This window comes from Dipodomys spectabilis, unplaced genomic scaffold (genome assembly GCF_019054845.1).
Source record: "Dipodomys spectabilis isolate Male_0828 unplaced genomic scaffold, ASM1905484v1 ptg000130l, whole genome shotgun sequence".
Taxonomy (NCBI): Eukaryota; Metazoa; Chordata; class Mammalia; order Rodentia; family Heteromyidae; genus Dipodomys; species Dipodomys spectabilis.
Window position 1 is genome coordinate 2,023,722 of NW_024870807.1, and position 20,424 is coordinate 2,044,145.

Here is a 20,424-nt window from a genome sequence, read left to right on the forward strand (position 1 = left end):
GCTTCCAAAACAACAAGGCATGCTGGTAGGTTTAAGGGCTTGATCAACGATGGCAGGCGTTGCTTAGAGTGACCACGGTTAATTTGTGGGATGCTCCACATCTGATCCACAGCAGATCACTAGGACTCTTTGTTTTTGACTGACCCGCCTATCTCTTGTTAACTCCTCCCACAGTTCTAACTAGTGGTTTATCATGCATCTTCGAAGATAATAGGAAAGGAAAGAGGAAGATGGCCTTATCAATCCTCATCTATAGTCTGGCAAGAACTCTGCATCTCTCTTTATCAGAACTGTTACAGACCTTTGCCTCGTCAAATTGAGGGAGTTACTATTTCCATGCCGTAAAAACAAATGGACAGGTTGCTGTTATTTTTCCCACTTTTGCTGTCTAGTACTGAGTTCTTCTGGCCTAACTTGGTCCTTTGTTTAGATATTAGACAGGAAAAAGTTGTGTATGCTTCAGCACTTTGGCAACCCAGCCTTTTTGGCTATTGTAAACTTCTGTGGATCTTTTATTACTGCTTCATTATACGGAATGAATGTGTTTCTTTATCCCAAGTTCTCCCTGTATCCCTGTTCTTGGTCTTAGTTCAAGTGGATGTCTAGAGTGCCAATAATAACAAGCCAGCATCCCTGCCTGCCCCTTCCTGTTAAGAGGAGGCAGACCGCTGCCCTGTGCAGGTTTTCTGCGCATGCTAGTTAGGACATGACACCTAGTGGGTTTTAAGTGGTTGGGAATCAAGCATAACATCTGTCTTTTAAAGTTTCATCTCAGTTTTGGTAAGTGTTTCCTAGTTCATGTAAGTGTTTCCTAGTTCATCAGGATCTGTTTCTATAATTTCTGTAGTTTCTGTGATAGGATTTGCAGATGAAGGCTGTAACTTTCTGGGTGAGACAGATCAGCTTTTCTATTCAAATTGTCCTGAAAGTGTAGTGGTCCTGTGTGGCTGAGCGTATCTTCCTTCAGTTCTCAGGTTGACCTAGCTCTCCCGCATTTAGCCCATCAGAATGTTTTCTGTCAGAGTGTTATTAAACTGAGAGTTACTGGACATGGGAATGAACATGCTTTCCTTTTGGCTTTTTAATGCATGTGTACCTGGGAAGCAAATAGAGGAAAGGAGACTGCAACAATTCAAGCTTAATCTCTTTACTACTGCAAGTGGGTACTTACTGGTCTCCTCCAAGAGCAAAAAGATGTCAAGAACAGGGTTCTGTAGGAAACAGATTCTCTGACAATTTACTTGCCCCCTGTGACAGAGTGACAGCCCAGGGTTGTAAGAAAAAATGGATACATCTATATGAACTCTAGAAAGACTTCTGATTTCATCAAACATCACATGGTTAAAATCTCCAGTGAATTACAAAAGTCTGGTCCAGATCAGATTGCAGTCAGATGAAAGTCCCCCTCTACAGTTGTGAGAACTTGTAGATCCTTTTGTGTTGAGCTAGATCAGGTTCATTTCCACTACCTTGGAATTCTATTTGGAAGAAACACACATAGTTGACAGGTTGAACTTCAGGCAGTTTGTCAAAGTGAGGGTAAGTAAGCATAGCTTTAAAATGTGTGAAACCAGACTCAAGATGTAGATAATTAAATTAATGTATAGTAGAAAGGCATAAGCACAGGAAGGAAACTGAGCTCCCTGTTTAGAATGAGCTACTGTCACTCTTTCCTGGCACACGGATGTCTAAACTCCCAGAATACAGAACTCACAGGACCTTTGCTATCAGATTGCCTGTCCTTTATTTTTGTGGGAAGCGGCCAGTCCAGTTCGCAAGAGGCAGTGATAGCTCGATTGATAGTTAGTTCATCGCAGGATTAGGACTAAAATTTCTAGTTTGGTAATCTTGTCCCTACAAGCTGTCATTGTTGGCTTTAAAAATAGCTTTTTTGAGGTACATTTCTCATATCTGTAACTCACTCATCTTTCTCTGATGAACTTAACAAGGTATACAGTTATTATTATCAGTCAGCTTTAGATCATTTGTATCATTAATTATGTTTTTCTGTCACTTACTTAACCTTGCAGCCTTAGATAACTACTAATCTATGTTTTGTCTCAGTAGATTTCTTTTTCTGGATGTATAGTATAAATGAGTTCTATGGTCTCTTCTTTCTGTCTTGCTTATTATGTTTGACGTTCATCCGTTTAGTAGGTGTTAGTAATTTACTGCATTTTGCTACTGGGTAGTGATTCTTCATCTAGAGATAGCATATTATATTTATCTCTCGTCATGATTATTTCACACTTAGATTGCTTACGCTTTACACTGTTAGAATATTGTTGCCAATGACATTCCTGCATTGTTGTTCACTGTTTATGTTTATCAACTCCTCCCTCAAATGGGACTTTTTCCTTCTCTGTGGCCTATTCCCCAACCTTTTTTCTCCACATCTGGACAATAGAGTTCTCTCCCAGACAGCAGTTAAGGCTGTCTGGATAAAATAACCATTGGGATTAGTCTAGAGAGTAAAAGGCTTGTTAATCTATTACTAGTCTTTTATGAGAAATGGTTAGCCAAATGCCCTCCTTCTTCATAGACAAAATGTTAGAGGAATTGGATTTTTCAACTGCAGACAAAGAATATTTGGGATGGGCAAAGGGAGGTATATTGTTTATGATGGTGGATGGTATCATCAAGTTAATTAACAATATTACAAAAACAGAAACCTGGTGATTTCCTCTCAGCCTTAGGTGAATAGATTTAAATCTGTCTAAGGCACCTTGTGATCGCCTAAAAGGAAAATCAGCCCCTTTGTCAGTCTTTTTCTATGTGGTTAAGGGAGACATTCATCCTTGGGTGTTCAAAGGCATCATTTCATCGTGCCTGTGAGAAATAAAGTCAGTCATTAGAGTGTCACACAAACCCCTGTGTATGGCATAAGGAGACAGGACATTGCTCCTGTGTCCCTGGACTCTACCAGCTACTAGCTCAGTTCTAGAATCATACCGTTTCCAAAGTAAGTTCATACCTCTAGGCTTCACATGTCACTTGTCAGTAGTGGTGCAACAAGCGGTAAGACAAGCTCTGTCACATACAATTCAAAACCCCACCCATCCCTGGTTCCATTTTATTGATGTCTTTCTATTTCCTACCATCCCCAGAAATAGACTCTCAGCTTACCATCTCTTGAATACTTGATAACCTTTAGCTCCCCTTGTCAGTGTCAGTTTGGGAAGATGAAAAGGTTCTGAAGGGTCTGGGAAGGTGGCTCAGTGGTAGAGTGCTTGCTTTGCATGCTTGAGGCCCTGGGTTCGATTCCTCAGCACCACATAAGCAAAAAAGAAAAAAGCCGGAAGTGGTGCTGTGGCTCAAGTGGTTAGAGCACTAGCCTTGAGCTGAACAGCTGAGGGACAGCGCCCAGGCCCAGAGTTCAAGCCCCACGACCGAACCCCCCAAAAAATAAATAAATAAAAAGAACAAGAAAAAAAAAAGAAAGAAAAGGTTCTGAAAATGGTAGTGCAATGCTTTCACAATAATGCAAATAATTAAGATGACAAATTTGCAGGCTTAATGTATTTTTATCATCATTTAAAACCTTTCATATTTTAAATTAAAAAACCAGGAAAAAGGTGTTTATTCTATTTCATTTACCTATGATGAAAAAAGTTAATGTGTGGTGTTAGATGTTGGGGCATCCATTGTCCATGGGAGAAGGGAGTAATTGGAAAGAAGCACTCAGGGGGCTTCTGGTTTCAGGTTTGTGTTCTGTTGATGAAATTCTTGGAGCTATAAATATGAGAGTTGTATATGAGAGTTACACCTCAGAAAATAGTCAAATGGGGGCTGGGAAGGTGGCTCAGTGGTAGAGTGCTTGCCTTGTATGCACGAGGCCCTGGGTTCGATTCCTCAGCACCACATAAGCAAAAAAGAAGAAAAAGAAAAAAGCCAGAAGTGGCGCTGTGGCTCAAGTGGTAGAGCACTAACCTTGAGCTGAAGAGCTGAGGGACAGCGCCCAGGCCCATAGTTCAGGCCCCACCACTGAACCCCCTCCCCCCTCCCAAAAAAAAAAGAAAATAGTCAAATGATACTGATCATGGACCCCAGAGCAGAACCACAGACTCATGTTTTTTCTGAAGGTAGGACCTGCAAGTTAAAAATCCTCCTTGCAAGTTTGTGTTAAGATCATCAGATCTCAATAATCTTCTTCTAAAGGAAGAGGTAAATTCTTCAGTTCAACCCTCGACAATAAGTATTTCTTACCAAAGAAGCCTCTGACTTCTTTGAGTCATACTTCTTCTGCTGGAAAAACACATGTCATCATTGTTGAGGTGCTGAGAGAGTGAAGAAAGCAAGGGCATTCAGAAATGTATTGTTTGGCATTCTCTATTGGAACTGTTATTCTAATGTGTTGTAGGGGATCCTTTATGAGTATTTAGCTGGAAGAGTGGAAAACATTTTTTGTTTGAAGCTCTCAAAGGTGGCAGGTGCTAGGACCTGGTGGAATTCTGGCAACTTCAGGATGAACCATCCAGTCCTGGGCGTGGTGCCTTCCTAGCAGGTTCAGAAAAGCCAGTTCTGTTGTAGTAAGCTACTTGCGCTCTCTTTCGGTGCTTTTCCTCCCATCTGCAGGATTTCCGCAGCTTTTCCGCTTGCTTCTGAAAGTGGAAGCATGTTCCTGGCAAAGGCTATCTTGGAAGGGGCAAATCAAGGCCTTGGAGAAGCTCTGGGAGGCCTTCTTGGAGGAGGTGGTCAGCAAAGAGGTGGAAGGGGAGCGGGAACAGGGGGAAATATCGGAGGGATCATTGGAGGAATCGTCAATCTTATCAGCGAGGCCACGGCAGCTCAGTACACCCCAGAGCCTCCTCCCACCCGGCAGCATTTCACCAATGTGGAGGCCTCTGAAAGTGAGGAAGTCAGGTGGTTCCGGCACCAGTTTGCCCAGCTGGCTGGACCAGACATGGAGGTGGGTGCCACTGACCTGATGCACATCCTCAACAAAGTCCTGGCCAAGCACAAGGATCTGAAGACTGACGGCTTTAGCCTTGACACCTGCCGGAGCATCGTATCTGTCATGGACAGTGACACCACGGGGAAGCTGGGCTTCGAAGAGTTTAAGTACCTGTGGAACAACATCAAGAAATGGCAGTGTGTCTATAAACAGTACCATCGGGACGGTTCCGGCTACCTGGGAAGTGCTCAGCTGCGGGGGGCTCTGCAGGCAGCGGGCTTCCAGCTAAATGAACAGCTTTACCAAATGATCATCCGCCGCTATGCTGACGAGGAGGGGAGGATGGACTTTAACAACTTCATCAGCTGCCTGGTCCGCTTGGATGCCATGTTTCGTGCCTTCAAATCTCTGGATAGAGACGCAGATGGACTGATTCAAGTATCCATCCGAGAGTGGCTGCAGCTCACCATGTATTCCTAAAGGGAATGCTGAGCCATCAGGACCACCACTGGAGGCCTGGGCTCCCCGAAGCCTTACCCTGCCTTGCTGGCTACATTGTAGACACCTCACGCACAGCCAGTGCTCATAGCCCTGCACAGTTCTGAGCATGTGCAATGCTTTGTGGCTTAATTAAAGCACATTTTTCATGAAAACTATCCCGCATGGTTTGTATATCAGCTTTTTAAGATACTGAATTTGTAGTGACTTCTAGATATAATGAGCAGGTATGGGGTGGAGTTCAAATGGAATAGGTTTTCAAAAGTTGTTGCTTGTTTGGTGAATGAATTCCAAAGAGTTAGAAGTCTATTATGATTGTTATTTGTTAATAACAACTTGTTGAAAATAATTAAATCCTGGAATAAATCAAGAAAGCACTTTGTGTGTGTGTGTGTGTGTGTGTGTGTGTGTGTGTGTGTGTCTGTTTCTGTGTTTGTGTCTGTGTCTGTGTCTGTGTATAGGTTCAAAGTCTGTTTTTTTCATAATTTCATATCTGGTCTTTCCATTATAAAGAAACATGAAAAGTGCTCTCTAGGAATCCTACTTTACTATATATAGGTTTAGGTTCAGAAATATGAAGTTAGGCAATTTCATATAAGGAGAGCATGCTTTAAATGACAGAGCAGCTATCTCTAATTCTAGAATTCTTCCTTCCATTCTGTAGCAACACCAACACTTGGCTGTTTGGTGTGAGTTTTGTTTTGTTTTGGTAAATTTGTGAAGAGAATGGGCTATTGAGGAATCCTGAGATCTATCCCTAGTTGAAAAGCACCTTTGACAGCCTTAACGAATCAGAAGGATCTCTCTTACGCTTACTTCACACAAATCCACACCTGCCCAGCTAACACTGGCCAGTTCTTGTCATGTCTTGCCCTACCTCAGAGCAAGGAACGTTCTTGCGCTTATCTTTGGAAACTGTAGACAGGGAAAGCAAACAAAGAAAAACATATAAATAATAATAAGTTCAATGGAATATAGCCCAACCTAGAAAACAAATAGCACTGACTCTTCTCTGCCCTGGCTGCAAGTCAGAATCATTGGGAGAATTTTTGTTTTTTGATTTATTTTTGTTAGTCATGGATCTTGAACTCTGGGCCTGGGCACTGTCCCTCAGCATTTCAGCTCAAGGCTAGCACTCTACCACTGGAGCCACAGTGCCACTTCCTGTTTTCTGGTGTTGTTATTGGAGATGAGTCTCACGGGGGCTGGAAAGTTGGCTCAGTGGTAGAGTGCTTGCTTGCATGCCTGAGGCCCTGGGTTCTATTCCTCAGCACCACATAAGCAAAAAAGAAAAAACCCAGAACTGGCGCTGTGACTCAAGTGGTAGAGCGCTAGCCTTGAACTGAAGAGCTGAGGGACAGTGCCCAGGCCCAGAGTTCAGGTCCCACGACCGGACCCCCCCCCCCCAAAAAAAAAAAAAAAGCATCTCATGGACTTTCCTGCTTGGGCTGGCTTTGAACTGTGATCCTCAGATCTCAGTTCCTGAGTAGCTAGGATTACAGGCATGAGCCACCGATGCCCAACTAGGAGAATTTTCTTTGTTCGTTTGTTTTGTCAGTTGTGGGACTTGAACTCCAGGCCTGGGTGCTGTCCCTCAGCTCTTCAGCTCAAGGCTAGCATTCTACCACTTAAGCCACAGTGCTACTTCCATGGGAGAATTTTTTGAGCAAACTAGTAACCATGTCCCACGCAAAAGAAGCCTCTTCAGCAGGAGAGCACAGAGAGGACTGTTCCTAAGCTACCCTGGAGATTGCAAGTTCATACCATGACCCTTCCCATCCCTGCTGTCTACCCAGAACTTTCAGACCTGTCTCTGCCATACCTGAGGCCCTGCAGGAGAGGTCGCACGGCAGTGTTCAGGAAGAAGTCAGGAGTGGTCATACCTTTCTTGGGTAAAGCCCTTGGTATGATGTTATCATTTCTTTTATTAGCATACGTTAGTTGTTTTCATCCCCATCACCCTTCTTCCCCTCCACTCCTGTCCCGACCTTCTTAATGTAATTACAACAGGTTTAATTGTTCTCTTTTCATACATGCAGACTACTTCAACCACCACTTCAGGCCTAGTTTTGCAGTGTTGATCCAGGATCCCCAAATGAATAGACTCAGCAGGAGAGCCTGCACTGAAACTAGCTACCCACTAATTAATTGGTTTCCATCTCTTCTGCTGATGTGTGTATGTGTGTGTGTGTGTGTGTGTGTGTGTGTGTGTGTACATACACACATACATACATATACACACATATATGTATACATGCATATGTATATGTGTATACATGTGTGTACATGATATATATATATATATATGCACACACACACGTGTGTGTGTGTGTGTGTGTGTGTGTGTGTGTGTGTGTGTGTGTGTGTGTGTATGGGTTCTCTGCTCCGGGCTACTTTGAAGAATCTTCCTGAATTTCAAGATAAATTCTTCTTTCCTCTTGGACTCCTTTAGAAGAAGGTTGTGACCTGTGGGAATGATGCAATTGCATGTTGGGAATCTCTGAGGGTCTGTTAGAAATCCGAGGTGAAATTGGGAGAGGTTGTCATAGGCTGCTGTGTTTCCTGCCATCGCCATCACAGAACATTTATGAAACACCATAGGCCTGTAATTCTCAGGTGAAGCAAGCACACAAAACACATCCACTTTCCTCAGGGGACTTGTGACTTCACTTGGTCTGGAAAGCTCCTTAGACAAGGTGTGGTTATATAACCCTATGATGGTGACAGCGAGCATGCATTAATATCAGCTGCCCTGTTAGAGAATAAATCCAAGAATCTTGATAGGCGTAGATAGGTGTAGAAGAATAGCCAGGAAAGGGAGAAAGCTGCCAAGATGTTTTTTTTAAAGGAGTTAGAATGTTAACTTCATAATGTAACTTTTCCACTTTATGGTTGTTGGAATGGCAGTGTGCAACAAATACACTGCAAATGTTTTATTAAAGGAAAAACAATCCTCTCACACCAGGAATGGTATGAAGTGTTTCCTCCATTTCTCAAGGTGAGGAATACCTGCTTCTATGACTCTCCCAGTGTGTGTGTGTGGAAGAGTATGCTGAGCAGATGCACGGTTCTTACCTGGTATCCTTGGGTTTGTAATTGAGACCCTCAGTTACTGAAGTGGATAGTAGAAAATTCACTCAGTCTAGATTTCTCCAAGTAGATGAATCTTTGGCATTGTGTAGAACCAGGAACCCAGCTCCTGGTTAAATGTCTTCATTGTCCTTCAGTATTTCATGTTTTTAAAGTACATTTGTAGTGTCACTGGAAGTGTTAATCAACAACTTTTTAAAATGTATACAGCTCTGTATGGAAAATTATTTATAGTCTAAGATGAAGATCTTTGTTGAATCTCTGTCACTAAAAATATAGTCAGTGGAATAAATTAAACCTCATAAAATATGTGAAGGTATATCACTCACACTTGTACATTTCAGAATAGCCCATAGAATTTTGGGAACTAAGTTTATCTTCATATAATCTACTAAGTTCTATCACCTGAGTAACGCAGGAAAAGAAAATATTTGCTTCATCTAAGAGTAGCCAACTTACAAAGACATTCAAAATTTGAGTATCATTTACAAGGGCAGCTTTAAAGAATTTTTGAGTAGCACATGTGTTTTCAAAAATAGTAGGATTGTATGACTGCCCAGATCTGGGGGAGTAGCACTTAAAACATACTTGTAAAGCCAGGTGCCAATGGCTAGTTGTCCACAGTCCTAGCCACTCAGGAGACTGAGATCCGAGGATCAAGGCTCAAAGCTAACCCAAGCAGAATACTCCAAGGAATTCCATCTCCAATTAGCAAAATCCTCAAGGAGAGGCATGGTTCAAGTGGTAGAAAACCAGCCTAAAGAGCTGGTAGACCTGAAGAACATATAGACCTGAGTTCAAGCCCCAGTACTGGCAAGCGTGCGGGCACCCCCCCCACTAAACATTTGTATTAATATTTAATATGCATCAAACTTGAACGTTCAGAATTTGCTTTCCAAAATGTTTCCTTGTTGGAGGCATGGCTAAGATGGTAGAGTGCTTCCTTAGTAAGCACAGGTCAAGTTCAAAACCTAGTATTGCCAAAAACAAGAACAAAAACAAAGGAAAGAACTTACTTAATGCCAAGTATATTAAAACAGCTTAAATCCCAAGAAAACTGGCAATATTCTGAGGCACATGAGTACAAATAAACTCTTAATCAGAATACACAAGCGGACAGAATACTTCTTCCCTGACTTTTGGATGACTGAAGATTGATTGGATTTGTAATGTCTTCAAAGACAAAGAGTCTTTTGTTGTGGACTGATGACAAGCAAATTCTGTTTGATGTAAACATTTTCAAAATGATTTGGAGAATGCTGATTATCTTCCAGCTGCAAAGATAATATTATACCAGAGATAACATAAAAGAGAAAGAGTCCCTATACTGGAGAGTTCAATATTGAGAAATAATATCCTGAAATGTTGTTAGACTTAAAACACAGAGTATCTGAATCCAAATGAAAAATGATGAATAAATCCTCCTGTGGAACAGCTCCGGAAGACTGGCACCTGAGAATTCCTCCTGACATTTCCAGCAGACAGTGTTTGAACAAGTGACCTAGAACTTCCTTCTGACCTTGGAAGCCAGTGTGATCTCGCTGAGTGATTGACAGATGCTGGAGGCCATGGATTCACCATGGCCCCACACAGCCATTCTTTTCTGACCCTGCTGACCACTGGGAAAGGACTGAGGCTCACGGCATGGATCTACAACAAGGCTCTAAGCAATTCCTTGCTTCCATTTCTCTAGATAGAGTTATGATGATGAGTTATGATGGTTTGGTGGTATAGGTAACATTGGATGTCTCACAAGCAAGACACAACCTAAAATCAAAGGAGGGTTCCCAATCATCCAATCAGTCATTGTAACTTTAGAGTCCACACATCATTTTTAGATCAGTTCTTTAGAACTCCTATTTAAGATTTCTTAGTGGAAAAGGCCAATTGCCGTGGGGGTATGGTGGCCCACGTAGGCAATTCCAGTTATCTCAGAAGCAGAAATGAGAAGATCAAGGTTAGGTTTGAGGCCAGCCTGAGCTAAATAAGTTAGTAGGACTCTATCTTTAAATAAGCCGAGTCTGGTGGTACATACTTACGAATCCCAACTCTTCAGGAGGTATAGATGGGAGGAAGACAGGCCAGGCACAAGCCAGGTACAGCCACACCTTTGGAGGTGTGGCTCAGCTGGTAGAGTGCTTGGCCAGTAAGTAAGTGCAAGGCCCTGAGTTCAAGCCCTATTACTATACACACACACAAATATGAAAAACAGAAGAAATTTGTCTATGTCGCACAACATAGCTATGTTTCATTAAGCACCTCTCTGCTCTGAGGCTTCTTGGCTATGGACTGCAGCTGGTGGTGGTGCTTTCCCTGGTATACCCAGTAGTCAGTCAGACTGTAGATGGAAGGGGACATCCTGCTGAATATAAATTACACCTCCAAGCCGAGCGCTGGTGGCTCACGCCTGTAATCCTAGCTACTCAGGAGGCTGAGATCTGAGGATCACGGTTCAAAGCCAGCCTGGGTAGGAGAGACTGTGAGACTCCTATCTCCAATAAACCACCAGAAAACCAGAAGTGGCGCTGTAGCTCAAGTGGTAGAGCGCTCGCCTTGAGCTGAAGAGCTGAGGGACAGCGCCCAGGCCTAGAGTTCAAGCCCCACGACCGACCAAAAAATAAATAAATAAATGAATTACACCTCCATAAAGTTGATTAAAGGAAGCAGGAAACACTGTCTTACAGGCTAGTTTCAAGACAATGATGGAATCAGATGACCTGAGTTTTTAATCTTGGGAATAAAACTTGCTGCTTTAGGGAAATCTTGAAATCTTCATTTCTATTTTCTCTGGTGGAAAGGTGAAATTAAACTATTATTCCTTTTCATTTCCTCCCTCCAGGAAGGTAAAGTAATATGGTGAAAGTGATTCATGATTTTTTTTATTGAATCTTTATTATTTGAAAGGCTTATGAAAACTACCAATTTTTTTTCTCTTAAAAAGTGAATATCCTGGGCCAAACCTGGTGGTTTATACCTGTAATCTCACCAGCTCAGGAGGCAGAGATGTGGAAGATTGTGATTTGAGGCCAGCCCATCCCCACCCCCTAATAAAGAACCAAGGCCCTACCTGAAAAATAGCAAAAGCAAAGGTTGTAGACATGGCTCAAGTGATGGAACCTCTGCCTAGCAAAGTGAGGCTGAGTTCAGACCCCAGTACATATCATGCACCAATAACATGCATATAAACAGTACATTAAGAGCCCCCCAGACTGCACCTCTCTTTCCCAAGTTTACCCATGACACCCCAGTGAGGAATGATTGCCATGGTGTTTAAAAGAGATATTTAAAGTAAGGATCTGTGAGTCAAGAATGGTGGATAAGGATGATGAGAGAAAGGCTGTGTGCTAGGTGTCTATGTGCTAGGTATGGGAAGCACAGCCAAGTGAAGAATGCTGTCCTTACCTGGAAGGGAGCCTCGGTGGAAGGAAGCATCGCTGCTTAATCCTACTTGGGGTTTCATGCTCTTGTTGATGCCAAACATGGTTTGTTAAATTGACACATTAAGAATTTATGTATTGCATTCACTTTGTGGTTACTAGCTCACGGTTTATCTGGAAATTCATTCCTTAAAGATTTGCTGCCAAAATGCTTCTCACATCTGAGTTTCTAATCATTGTGCTGGTTTACAATGGTCTCCTTTCCCTCCTCCTCTTTTCTTTTCCTCTTTTCTTCCCCTCTCCTCTTGCTCTCTCCTGCACTTTTTCCTTTCTCTTTTTAGTTCTGCTCTCTCTTCCTTCTGTTCTCCCTCACACGCATTCTTTCTCTTTTCCTTTCTCTCTGTTTCCATCTCTTTTTCCACATCTCTCTCTTCTCTCTTCTGTCTGTCCATCTCTCTACTTCTTATTCTTGCATTCTTTCAGTATTCCTGTCTAGATGAATAATTAGTGTGCAAGAAATCCTTTTTTTATGGTACAATTAGGAAATGCCTCCTGTGTTGCACAAACTCCTATGCTTCATTTTCCTTGGCTTAAAAGTTCAGGCTGGATGTGGTAGGTGGCTCATACTTAAAATCCCAGCTATTCTAGAAGCAGATATAGAAAGATCACAGTTCAAGACCAGGCCTGGGGAAAAAGTGGTACTCTTCCTTAACCAATCAAAAGCCTGGCATGGTGGTATACACACACACACACACACACACACACACACACACACACACACACACACACACACACATATAAATGTGTCAGATGCATGTGTGTGTGTGTGAGTGTGTGAGATCTCAGTAAATAGGATTGCTGTCAGTCTCAGACACAAGTGAAACTCTATCTAAAAAATAATTAAAGTTAAAATAAAGTTCAGAATGTTCTGGGTCCTGATGCCTTCAAGGAGCTCCTGTACTTGCCCAAGTTTTGTCCACCTAACCTGGATGACTGCATCTTAAGCCAGAAGCAAAAAGAATTAACTTGGAATGAATGCCTCCACTGGCCCTTTCTCCTTTCCTGTCTATTCTGTGAGTGGAAGGTTGTTCAGAAACTCCTCATGACTCTTTCATGGTGTTGGCTGTGCTAACAGAACCACTTTAATGCTAGAGTGAGTGTTTTGATCCCCCTGCGGAAGAAAGTCTTAGATCCTGCCTCCCAGAGGAGGCTGAGCTCAAGAACCCACTCTGTGTGTGAAGATCCACTTTAAATGGCCTCAGTGATAGGATGTTTAGTTATTTGTTAAAAAGGAGAGATATCGCTCTTCCTTCTCCATCAAGCCAGGGCGGGCCCCTGGCTTGCTGTTCTGTACCAGTAAGAACTTTTCCCCAACAGGTTCAGTGCTGGGCGTGGAGCTTTGAGTATACTTTGTATCTCACCTTGTGGTGTGCTAAAAGTGACCTAACCATCAGCTTTCCTGATTGATTTCTCCTTTCCTTTCACAGAACAATGATGGCAGCATCGACTTCCGAGAGTATGTGATTGGCCTGGCTGTGCTGTGCAACCCTGCCAACACAGAGGAGATCATCCAGGTGGCATTTAAGGTATTGTCAGACCCACTTGCCCATTCCCAGTCATCTCTGTCAACAAATGTTGACTCTAAGTGTATTATCTGAAAAGCCAGTGGACCTGTCACAGGAGCGTGTAGACCCGCTGTGACATGAACAGGAATAATGTGATTAAGTCCATTATTAAATTGAGAATTTAAAAAAAATCAAACACCACCACAAGCATCCATTTAAACAAAAATGGGAGCTGCCTGGCAAGATTGACAAACAGGTGATTGAGCAAATTAGCTTAAAAATTATTTCTTTTTTGGCTTCATGTCTGAAGCCCTGGAGTCAGGTTTATAAATAAACACCAGTTGTTGCTCTTCACCCTAATTCACTCTCTGGAAAAGTCTGATCTGGCTTTCATTTCTCATTCCATGTGTCAGAGATCCTTGAAGGTCATTGGGCTGATAGGATTTATTTTGTTGAGGGGAGAGGGGCAGTCAGGTGAACCCTTGTCCTAAACATCTCAAGTTCTTACCCTGTGTCATCTTCCCAGAGTATCAGGGCGTTTTCACAGCAATGGTGACTGGGAGAGTTGGCATCGTGCTGCTTCAGATGACATTCCTTACCTACAGGGGCACAGAGGAACAGGAAGACTACATTGCAAAGTGAAGTAGGGGAGTAGGGGAGTAGGTCCATGTAAATGAGTTTCAAGCTGATATCATCTCCAGTTAAACAGAAGCTTCATCTGCTGGTCTTGCAAGCTATTCTTCTGCCTCTTGTGCAGTCACGTGATCTCTTTGCCTTTCTCCCGCTTGGATGCTGAGGACTTTTTTCTCCCTGCTTCCCACTCTGACCCCTTCCTGATGGTCTTGGAGACCACTGTGATCTCTCTCCATTTTCTAGAGACCTCTCTTGTCCAGAGTTCTTTCTCCTGCCTGCCTTAGAGTCCACCAATGATAGTATCAGGGACATTTTTGTGTTTTGTCATCAGTAAGAGAGTCGCAAGTTTACTTGTTATCTTGTTGGCTTAAGCAGAGTTAGCTAGGCTTATAAAGAGCCCACCTAGTTGATGTTTAGCAGAAAGTCATAAAACAAGGGCCAGAAATGTTTCAGAAGTTTCAAATCTTCATTTTTTATAGACTTACTCATCATACAACCTAAAATTACACACATAGCTAACTTATTCCAATCTAGACATTTATATTTCTGTTTTGGGTTTGCATGTGTAATGATAAGTTTAGCTAAGCAAATAGTCACTTTTTGGTTTACCAATGAAAGACTTGATAGAAAACTTGCCCCTCCTCCATCACAGTAATTACTGTTTTTAAAGAAGTCGTGAGAATTTTGTCTAGCCTCGACCTTGGTTTGAGGATGGATGGGAGGCAAGGAGAAAGGAAGACTTACATCTATAAATAGCAGTTTTTTCCAGTAAGGCAAAGGTCATGCTCTGTGTTCATTCCTTCATTAATTAATTAAGGTTTTCTTTTATAAGACAAAAATCTCACTATATAGCCTGGGTTATTCTTTCTTTAAACATATGGCTCTCCTGCCTCAGCCTCTCCAGGCACTTGAATTATATTCATGCACTACCATGTCCAACTATCATTGGTATTTTTAACCAATATAAGCTTTATGCTTTCTGGGTTGTCTTTTATATTTTTAGGAATACTTTTGCATATGTTTAATTTTTATTTAATGTTTTATACTATATAGGATTCTATACATTCTTCTCTTGGCTACCACTTCATTTTTTTTTATTGTCAAGGTGATGTATAGAGGGGTTACAGTTACATAAGGTAATAAGTACATTTCTTGTCATACTTGTTACCCCTTCTCTCATTTTTCTCCTTTTTTTTTTTGGTTGTGGATCTTGAACTCTGGGCCTGGGTGCTGTCCCTGAGCTCTTCAGCTCGACTAGTGCTCTATCATTTGAGTCACAGCGCCACTTCCAATTTTCTGGTGGTTAACTGGAGATAAGCATCTCACAGACTTTCCCGCCCAGGCTGGCTTTGAACTGCAATCCTCAGATCTCAGCTTCCTGAGTAGCTAGGATTACAGGCATGAGCCACCAGCACTTCCTATTTAACTTCCTATTATTTTTTATTTCACCTTCATAGTGACCTTTAGAGGTAGAAGGTTTGTACTTCAATTTTTTAGTTGCAAGTGACAGGACAGACTCATGTGCCTTAGTGGAATTAGTTGGGAGGCCAGGGAGTGGGCTGAGGAGACTTCTCAGAACTCACAACCTGTTCCCTGCTCCCCTAGGAAGGCTCCCAAATAGCTTATTCAAGCCTCATTTGGGGCAAGATTCATTATGTTCCCCTCCCATGATCCTTTGTACTCACTCTTGATATCCCTCTTGAGAGTCATATTTCTTTCTTCCACTAAACTATAACAGGACAGGATTTCTCTCTCTCCCTCCCTCCCTCTCTCTCTCTCTCTCACACACACACACACAAATAGCCACAGTCACAGTAGACATTAGAATTATGAAAGAGTTTATTATCTAAGATCATTCAATACCACCTATGCTCTGGGGAGCTCACATTTATTTTGTCTTTCCTTTCAGCTCTTTGATGTCGATGAGGATGGCTACATAATGGAAGAAGAGTTTACCACCATCCTGCAGGCTTCTCTTGGGGTGCCTGACCTTGATGTCTCTGGTCTCTTCAAGGAAATTGCCCAAGGGGATTCTATTTCCTATGGTGAGTAGGCAGTTTGGCTCTTGGTTTACACAGAGGGCATCCAGATGATGAATTGAAACACAGAAATGTTTCTCTTAAATAGTACAAATAATAGCAATAATGAAGGTGGTGGTGCTAACAGTATTGTTATATGGCAGTAGGAGCTAATTATTGAGGACTTGAGCATGAAGCACTCCTCTGAACATTTTGTATATATGAACTTACTTACTCTTTGCAACAAGCCTATTTAACCCATATTTCCTTTTTTTTCAAGAAGGGTACTCATTATTTGATTGAGTACAAAGAAGTTAACTTTCCTATGATCATCCAGGTAAAGAATGTAAGCAAGGATTCAAAATCCAAGGCAGAGGCCAGGCATGGTAGGAAATAATTGTAATCATGGCATTCAGGGGAGAAGGCAGGAGGATTTATGAGGGTTTGAGACCAGCCTTGGCTATATAATGAGCGACATGACCTGTGTCCAAAATAAGAAAGAAATCCAAGACAGTTTGGCTTTAGAGCCTGTATAGTTGTTACCGTTGTCTCCTGTATTTGCTGATGGTGTGGCCAGGCAACATTGAGTAGCACTGAGCAAGTTGGGTTGAAGCTACAGCCGGCTATGGACCAGCAGTAATAACTAATCATTTTTATCTGTTCTATTGTAGTCATGTAGGTAAGCTTTAACATTCACCACCTCCTAACAGCCCTTGGGAGGAAGGCCATTACGACAAAATCCTGTGGTGCCATCTTGAGTCCATCCATTAGTGACTGGTGGACCTTGGTCTTCTGAACAAGTTTCCTAGGGCTGAAGGAGGATGATTTAGTTTCCATGCATGCACAGGGGAGAGGGCTAGGTGGTTCCTTCCTCCCTTAGCTTCAACTTCGTCAAGGAAACCAGGCTGGTTTTATCCTCTAACCTTCTCCTCTGACTGAAGGGTTGTCCCTCTTGGCATTCAAAGGGTTTTAGCCAGTTAACTTTCATGGAATGGGAAGAACAGACAGTAAACCCTGTCTTTAATTACTGTCATTGTGGCTGCCTAATATTGTCTTTAAGATAATTAAGTGCCTGGGGCCCTTAACCAATTGAGTTAGTTAAAAAACAGGCAGGATAAAATAGGGAAGTGTTTGTACTGGCATGACTCTTGATAAATCCATGAGTACTAATTCTCCTCTGACTATTTTCCCCTCATAAATACTCTATTTCAACTACCAAATGGTGAAAAACTGGAGCAACTATTTCATTGGAAAATAATACTAAGTGATTTGTAGCTAGCCTTTCTGTGATTTTTTAGAGAAGTATGCTTTTAAAAAAGAAAAAAAAACTTCAACCCTTTTCTTTTCAAGATATACAGAACGTCTCCCTCTCCCATTATCGATTCCCCTCCACTGCCAATCTAGTGGGGTATTGTTTGTTTGTGCTGGTATTGGGGCTTGAACTCAAGCCCTTTAATACCACTGAAGGTCTCTCACCAATGGGAAACATTCTGTGTATTCTGAAAAGAGAAAGATAGAAGGTTTTTATTTTAAAGCATATTTCTTTTAAAAATACTTAAATTGGTAACAGTAAGGTTAGCTATAAATCACTTAGTACTATTTTCCATTGAAATAGTTGAGCTTTTGAAAAAAGCACTGTGTTGAAACAAAAGTCCTTGGTTTCACTAGATCAACTCTCATGCTCAGTTGTCTTGCAAAAGTGTCCCAGAAGTCTTCTTTCCCATATAGACATAGCACTGTAGAAGAGAACACACACACTTCAGAATTGAGAACAGCATCCTGTATTTAGAACACCAGCTTACTGGAGACTTGGCATTCAGTCCTGATACTGATCAGCCTTCTATACCCATCTCCTCTCTTGATCTAAAACATTTGAGATGTAAAGCAGTCTACTCCTCAGAGGCTTTGTGATATGATTAATATGTACACTATTTTAGCCATTATTGACTATAAACCCCGGCTCAATTTTTTTTTTATTTTTTATTTTTGCCAGTCATAGAGCCTGAACTCTGTCACTGAGCTCTTCAGCTCAAGGCTAGCGCTCTACCACTTGAGCCACAGTGCCACTTCTGGCTTTTTCTGCTTATGTAGTGCTGAGGAATCAAACTCATGGCCTCATGCATGCAAGTCACTGAGCCCCTTCCCAGGCTCCCCACTCAACCCTCCTCCCCCCAGCTCAATTTTTCAAGACTGGGTCTTTCTATAGCAGAGTTAAGATCTAAAATAATTTTAAAAGCCATCATAGACAGCTATTGCTAAAAACATCAAATGGACTTAAGATTTTAATCTATAGCACAGTGATGTTTTGGGGTCCGGTTGTGGGGCCTGAACTCGGCATGGGCACTGTCCCTCAGCTTTTCAGCTCAAGGCTACCACTCTACCACTTAAGCCACAGTGCCACTTCCGGCTTTTTTTGCTTATGTGGTGCTGGGGAATCGAACCCAGGGCCTCATGCATGCAAGGCAAGCCCTCTGCCACTGAGCCACCTTCCCAGCCCCCACAGTGAAGTTTTATAAGGTGAACACTTGTATAACCTTCATCCCATCATTCATCTATTCCTGACAGACTTCCATTTTTGTTTATTATGAATAATGTTGCTATGATCATTCTCATACTTGATTTCCAGAACGCACTAGGCACAAATCATCCTAGGTGACATACCTCATGATGGAATTTAGGAACCCTGGAATAGGCATATTGTCACCTGGACTAGTGAATGCAAAACCCATCTTCCAAAGTGAGCTTACAATTTACATTCCCACTAGCCATGTTGGAGCTGAGTGACAGAATTGCACAATAATTGTATGTTCAGGAATGTTTGGTATTCTGCATCATGAGCAAAGTAGATTCATCCCAATTTATTTGATTTTTTTCTCTCTCCTTCTAGAGGAATTCAAAAGTTTTGCCTTAAAACATCCGGAATATGCTAAGATATTCACAACATACTTAGACCTTCAGACATGTCATGTATTCTCACTGCCAAATGAAGCCCAGCCTGCTCCTTCCATTCCAAGTAATAAAGTCAGTCCTGAGAGCCATGAAGAAAGTCCATCAGACAAAAAGGATGACTGAAAGTCATATTGCCATGAAGAACACAATGGTGTGGGCTTGAAATTATGCAGGCATTTGTTGATCATATTTGAAATGTCTGTTGAGCAATAATGTCTAAAATGGAAAGCTTTTATTGTAAAAATGATAGATTTTCTTACTAAAAATGCTTTTATTAATTTGCACATATTTGGTCATATTCCTTTTCCACTTGCTATAATGCTGTATTGGTCTACTGAGGATAATGCTGCTTATTTCTTAATGGATATTTCTAATTTAATTGGCATAACCAAAGGAATACCTCGGTTTTGTTATTTACTGGTCAGCATTAATTGACACTGTAAAGAGTTTTAAAATATACTTTTAAATTCGCTTTCTTCTTTTAAAAAAACACAATAATATTATTATTTTTCTCTAATCCTTTCCCTTTCTGGGAAAATAAGAATCTGAGAGAAACATTTCCGTTTTCTTTTTATTTCCACAGATTTCCTTTTCCGTTTAAACTTTGATTTCTTGGATCACTGGATCTAGAAAGGAGGGCTCCAGTCATAGATGAGGTTTTGCATTCATGTATTTCCCTCCCACACCTCTCTCTGTGTTTCTCTGTCTCTTTCTACCTCTCCTCCCCTTCTTTCTCTGTATGCTGGTCCTGGTGCTTGAACTTAGGGCTTTGCACTCTTGCTCAGCTTTTAAAACCCAAACTGGCACTCTACCACTTAAGCCACAGCTCCCATCTGTCATTTTGCTACTTAATTAGAAACTCAAAGACTTTTTGCCCTGCTAGCTTTGAATCTCTATCCTCCAATCTCAGCCTCCTGAGAAGCTAGGATTATAAGTATGAGCCACCAGCACCCCTCAGGACTCATTTCTCTTTAACTTGTATCTCTACTCCAGGTTTTCTTAAACTACAGAAATCATATGGTTTTACATGAGCTACAGGGTTGGAGCTGTGTTTTACAGATGACTGATGCTGTGGCCAGAGGCGAAGTGGGAATTGCCTTATTGAAGGGGACATTGATTGCCTAATGAGAAAATGAATTGTTTGCCACACAATTAAATTTAATTTGAGTGGATGGTTCGGAAGGTAGCACCTGGCCAATAAGTAAATCAGATTTGTTCTATTTATATAGTTGTAGCATTAATATATTTTACCATCCAGAAGGAAATTTTGTTTCATGTCCTCTCAAATTTTAGAGATGATCTAAAATATCTACATGAAATCAACCTATCACTAAACTCCAGGGAACCCAAAAAACCATAATAAGTCAAGGCCATAATTTATGGTCCTGGCAGGAATCCAA

The 20,424-nt window shown here is 41.7% G+C and overlaps 2 protein-coding genes across 2 annotated transcripts in view; both read left to right on the top strand.

Annotated features, from left to right (window-relative positions):
• The window catches only part of Lpcat2 (lysophosphatidylcholine acyltransferase 2), a 59,778-nt gene extending 40,510 nt beyond the window's left edge, over positions 1-19,268 (top strand). The window contains exons 12-14 of the mRNA XM_042689962.1: positions 13,347-13,445; positions 15,967-16,102; positions 18,963-19,268. Coding sequence (XP_042545896.1) covers positions 13,347-13,445; positions 15,967-16,102; positions 18,963-19,147 — 420 coding nt within the window. The 3' untranslated portion in view covers positions 19,148-19,268. The remainder of the gene's footprint in view (positions 1-13,346; positions 13,446-15,966; positions 16,103-18,962) is intronic.
• Positions 4,544-5,377, top strand: Capns2 (calpain small subunit 2). The gene has a single exon (XM_042689963.1). The coding sequence runs from the start codon at positions 4,616-4,618 to the stop codon at positions 5,372-5,374; it is 759 nt and encodes a 252-aa protein (XP_042545897.1). The 5' UTR covers positions 4,544-4,615; the 3' UTR covers positions 5,375-5,377.
• Positions 19,269-20,424: the final 1,156 nt, after the last annotated feature.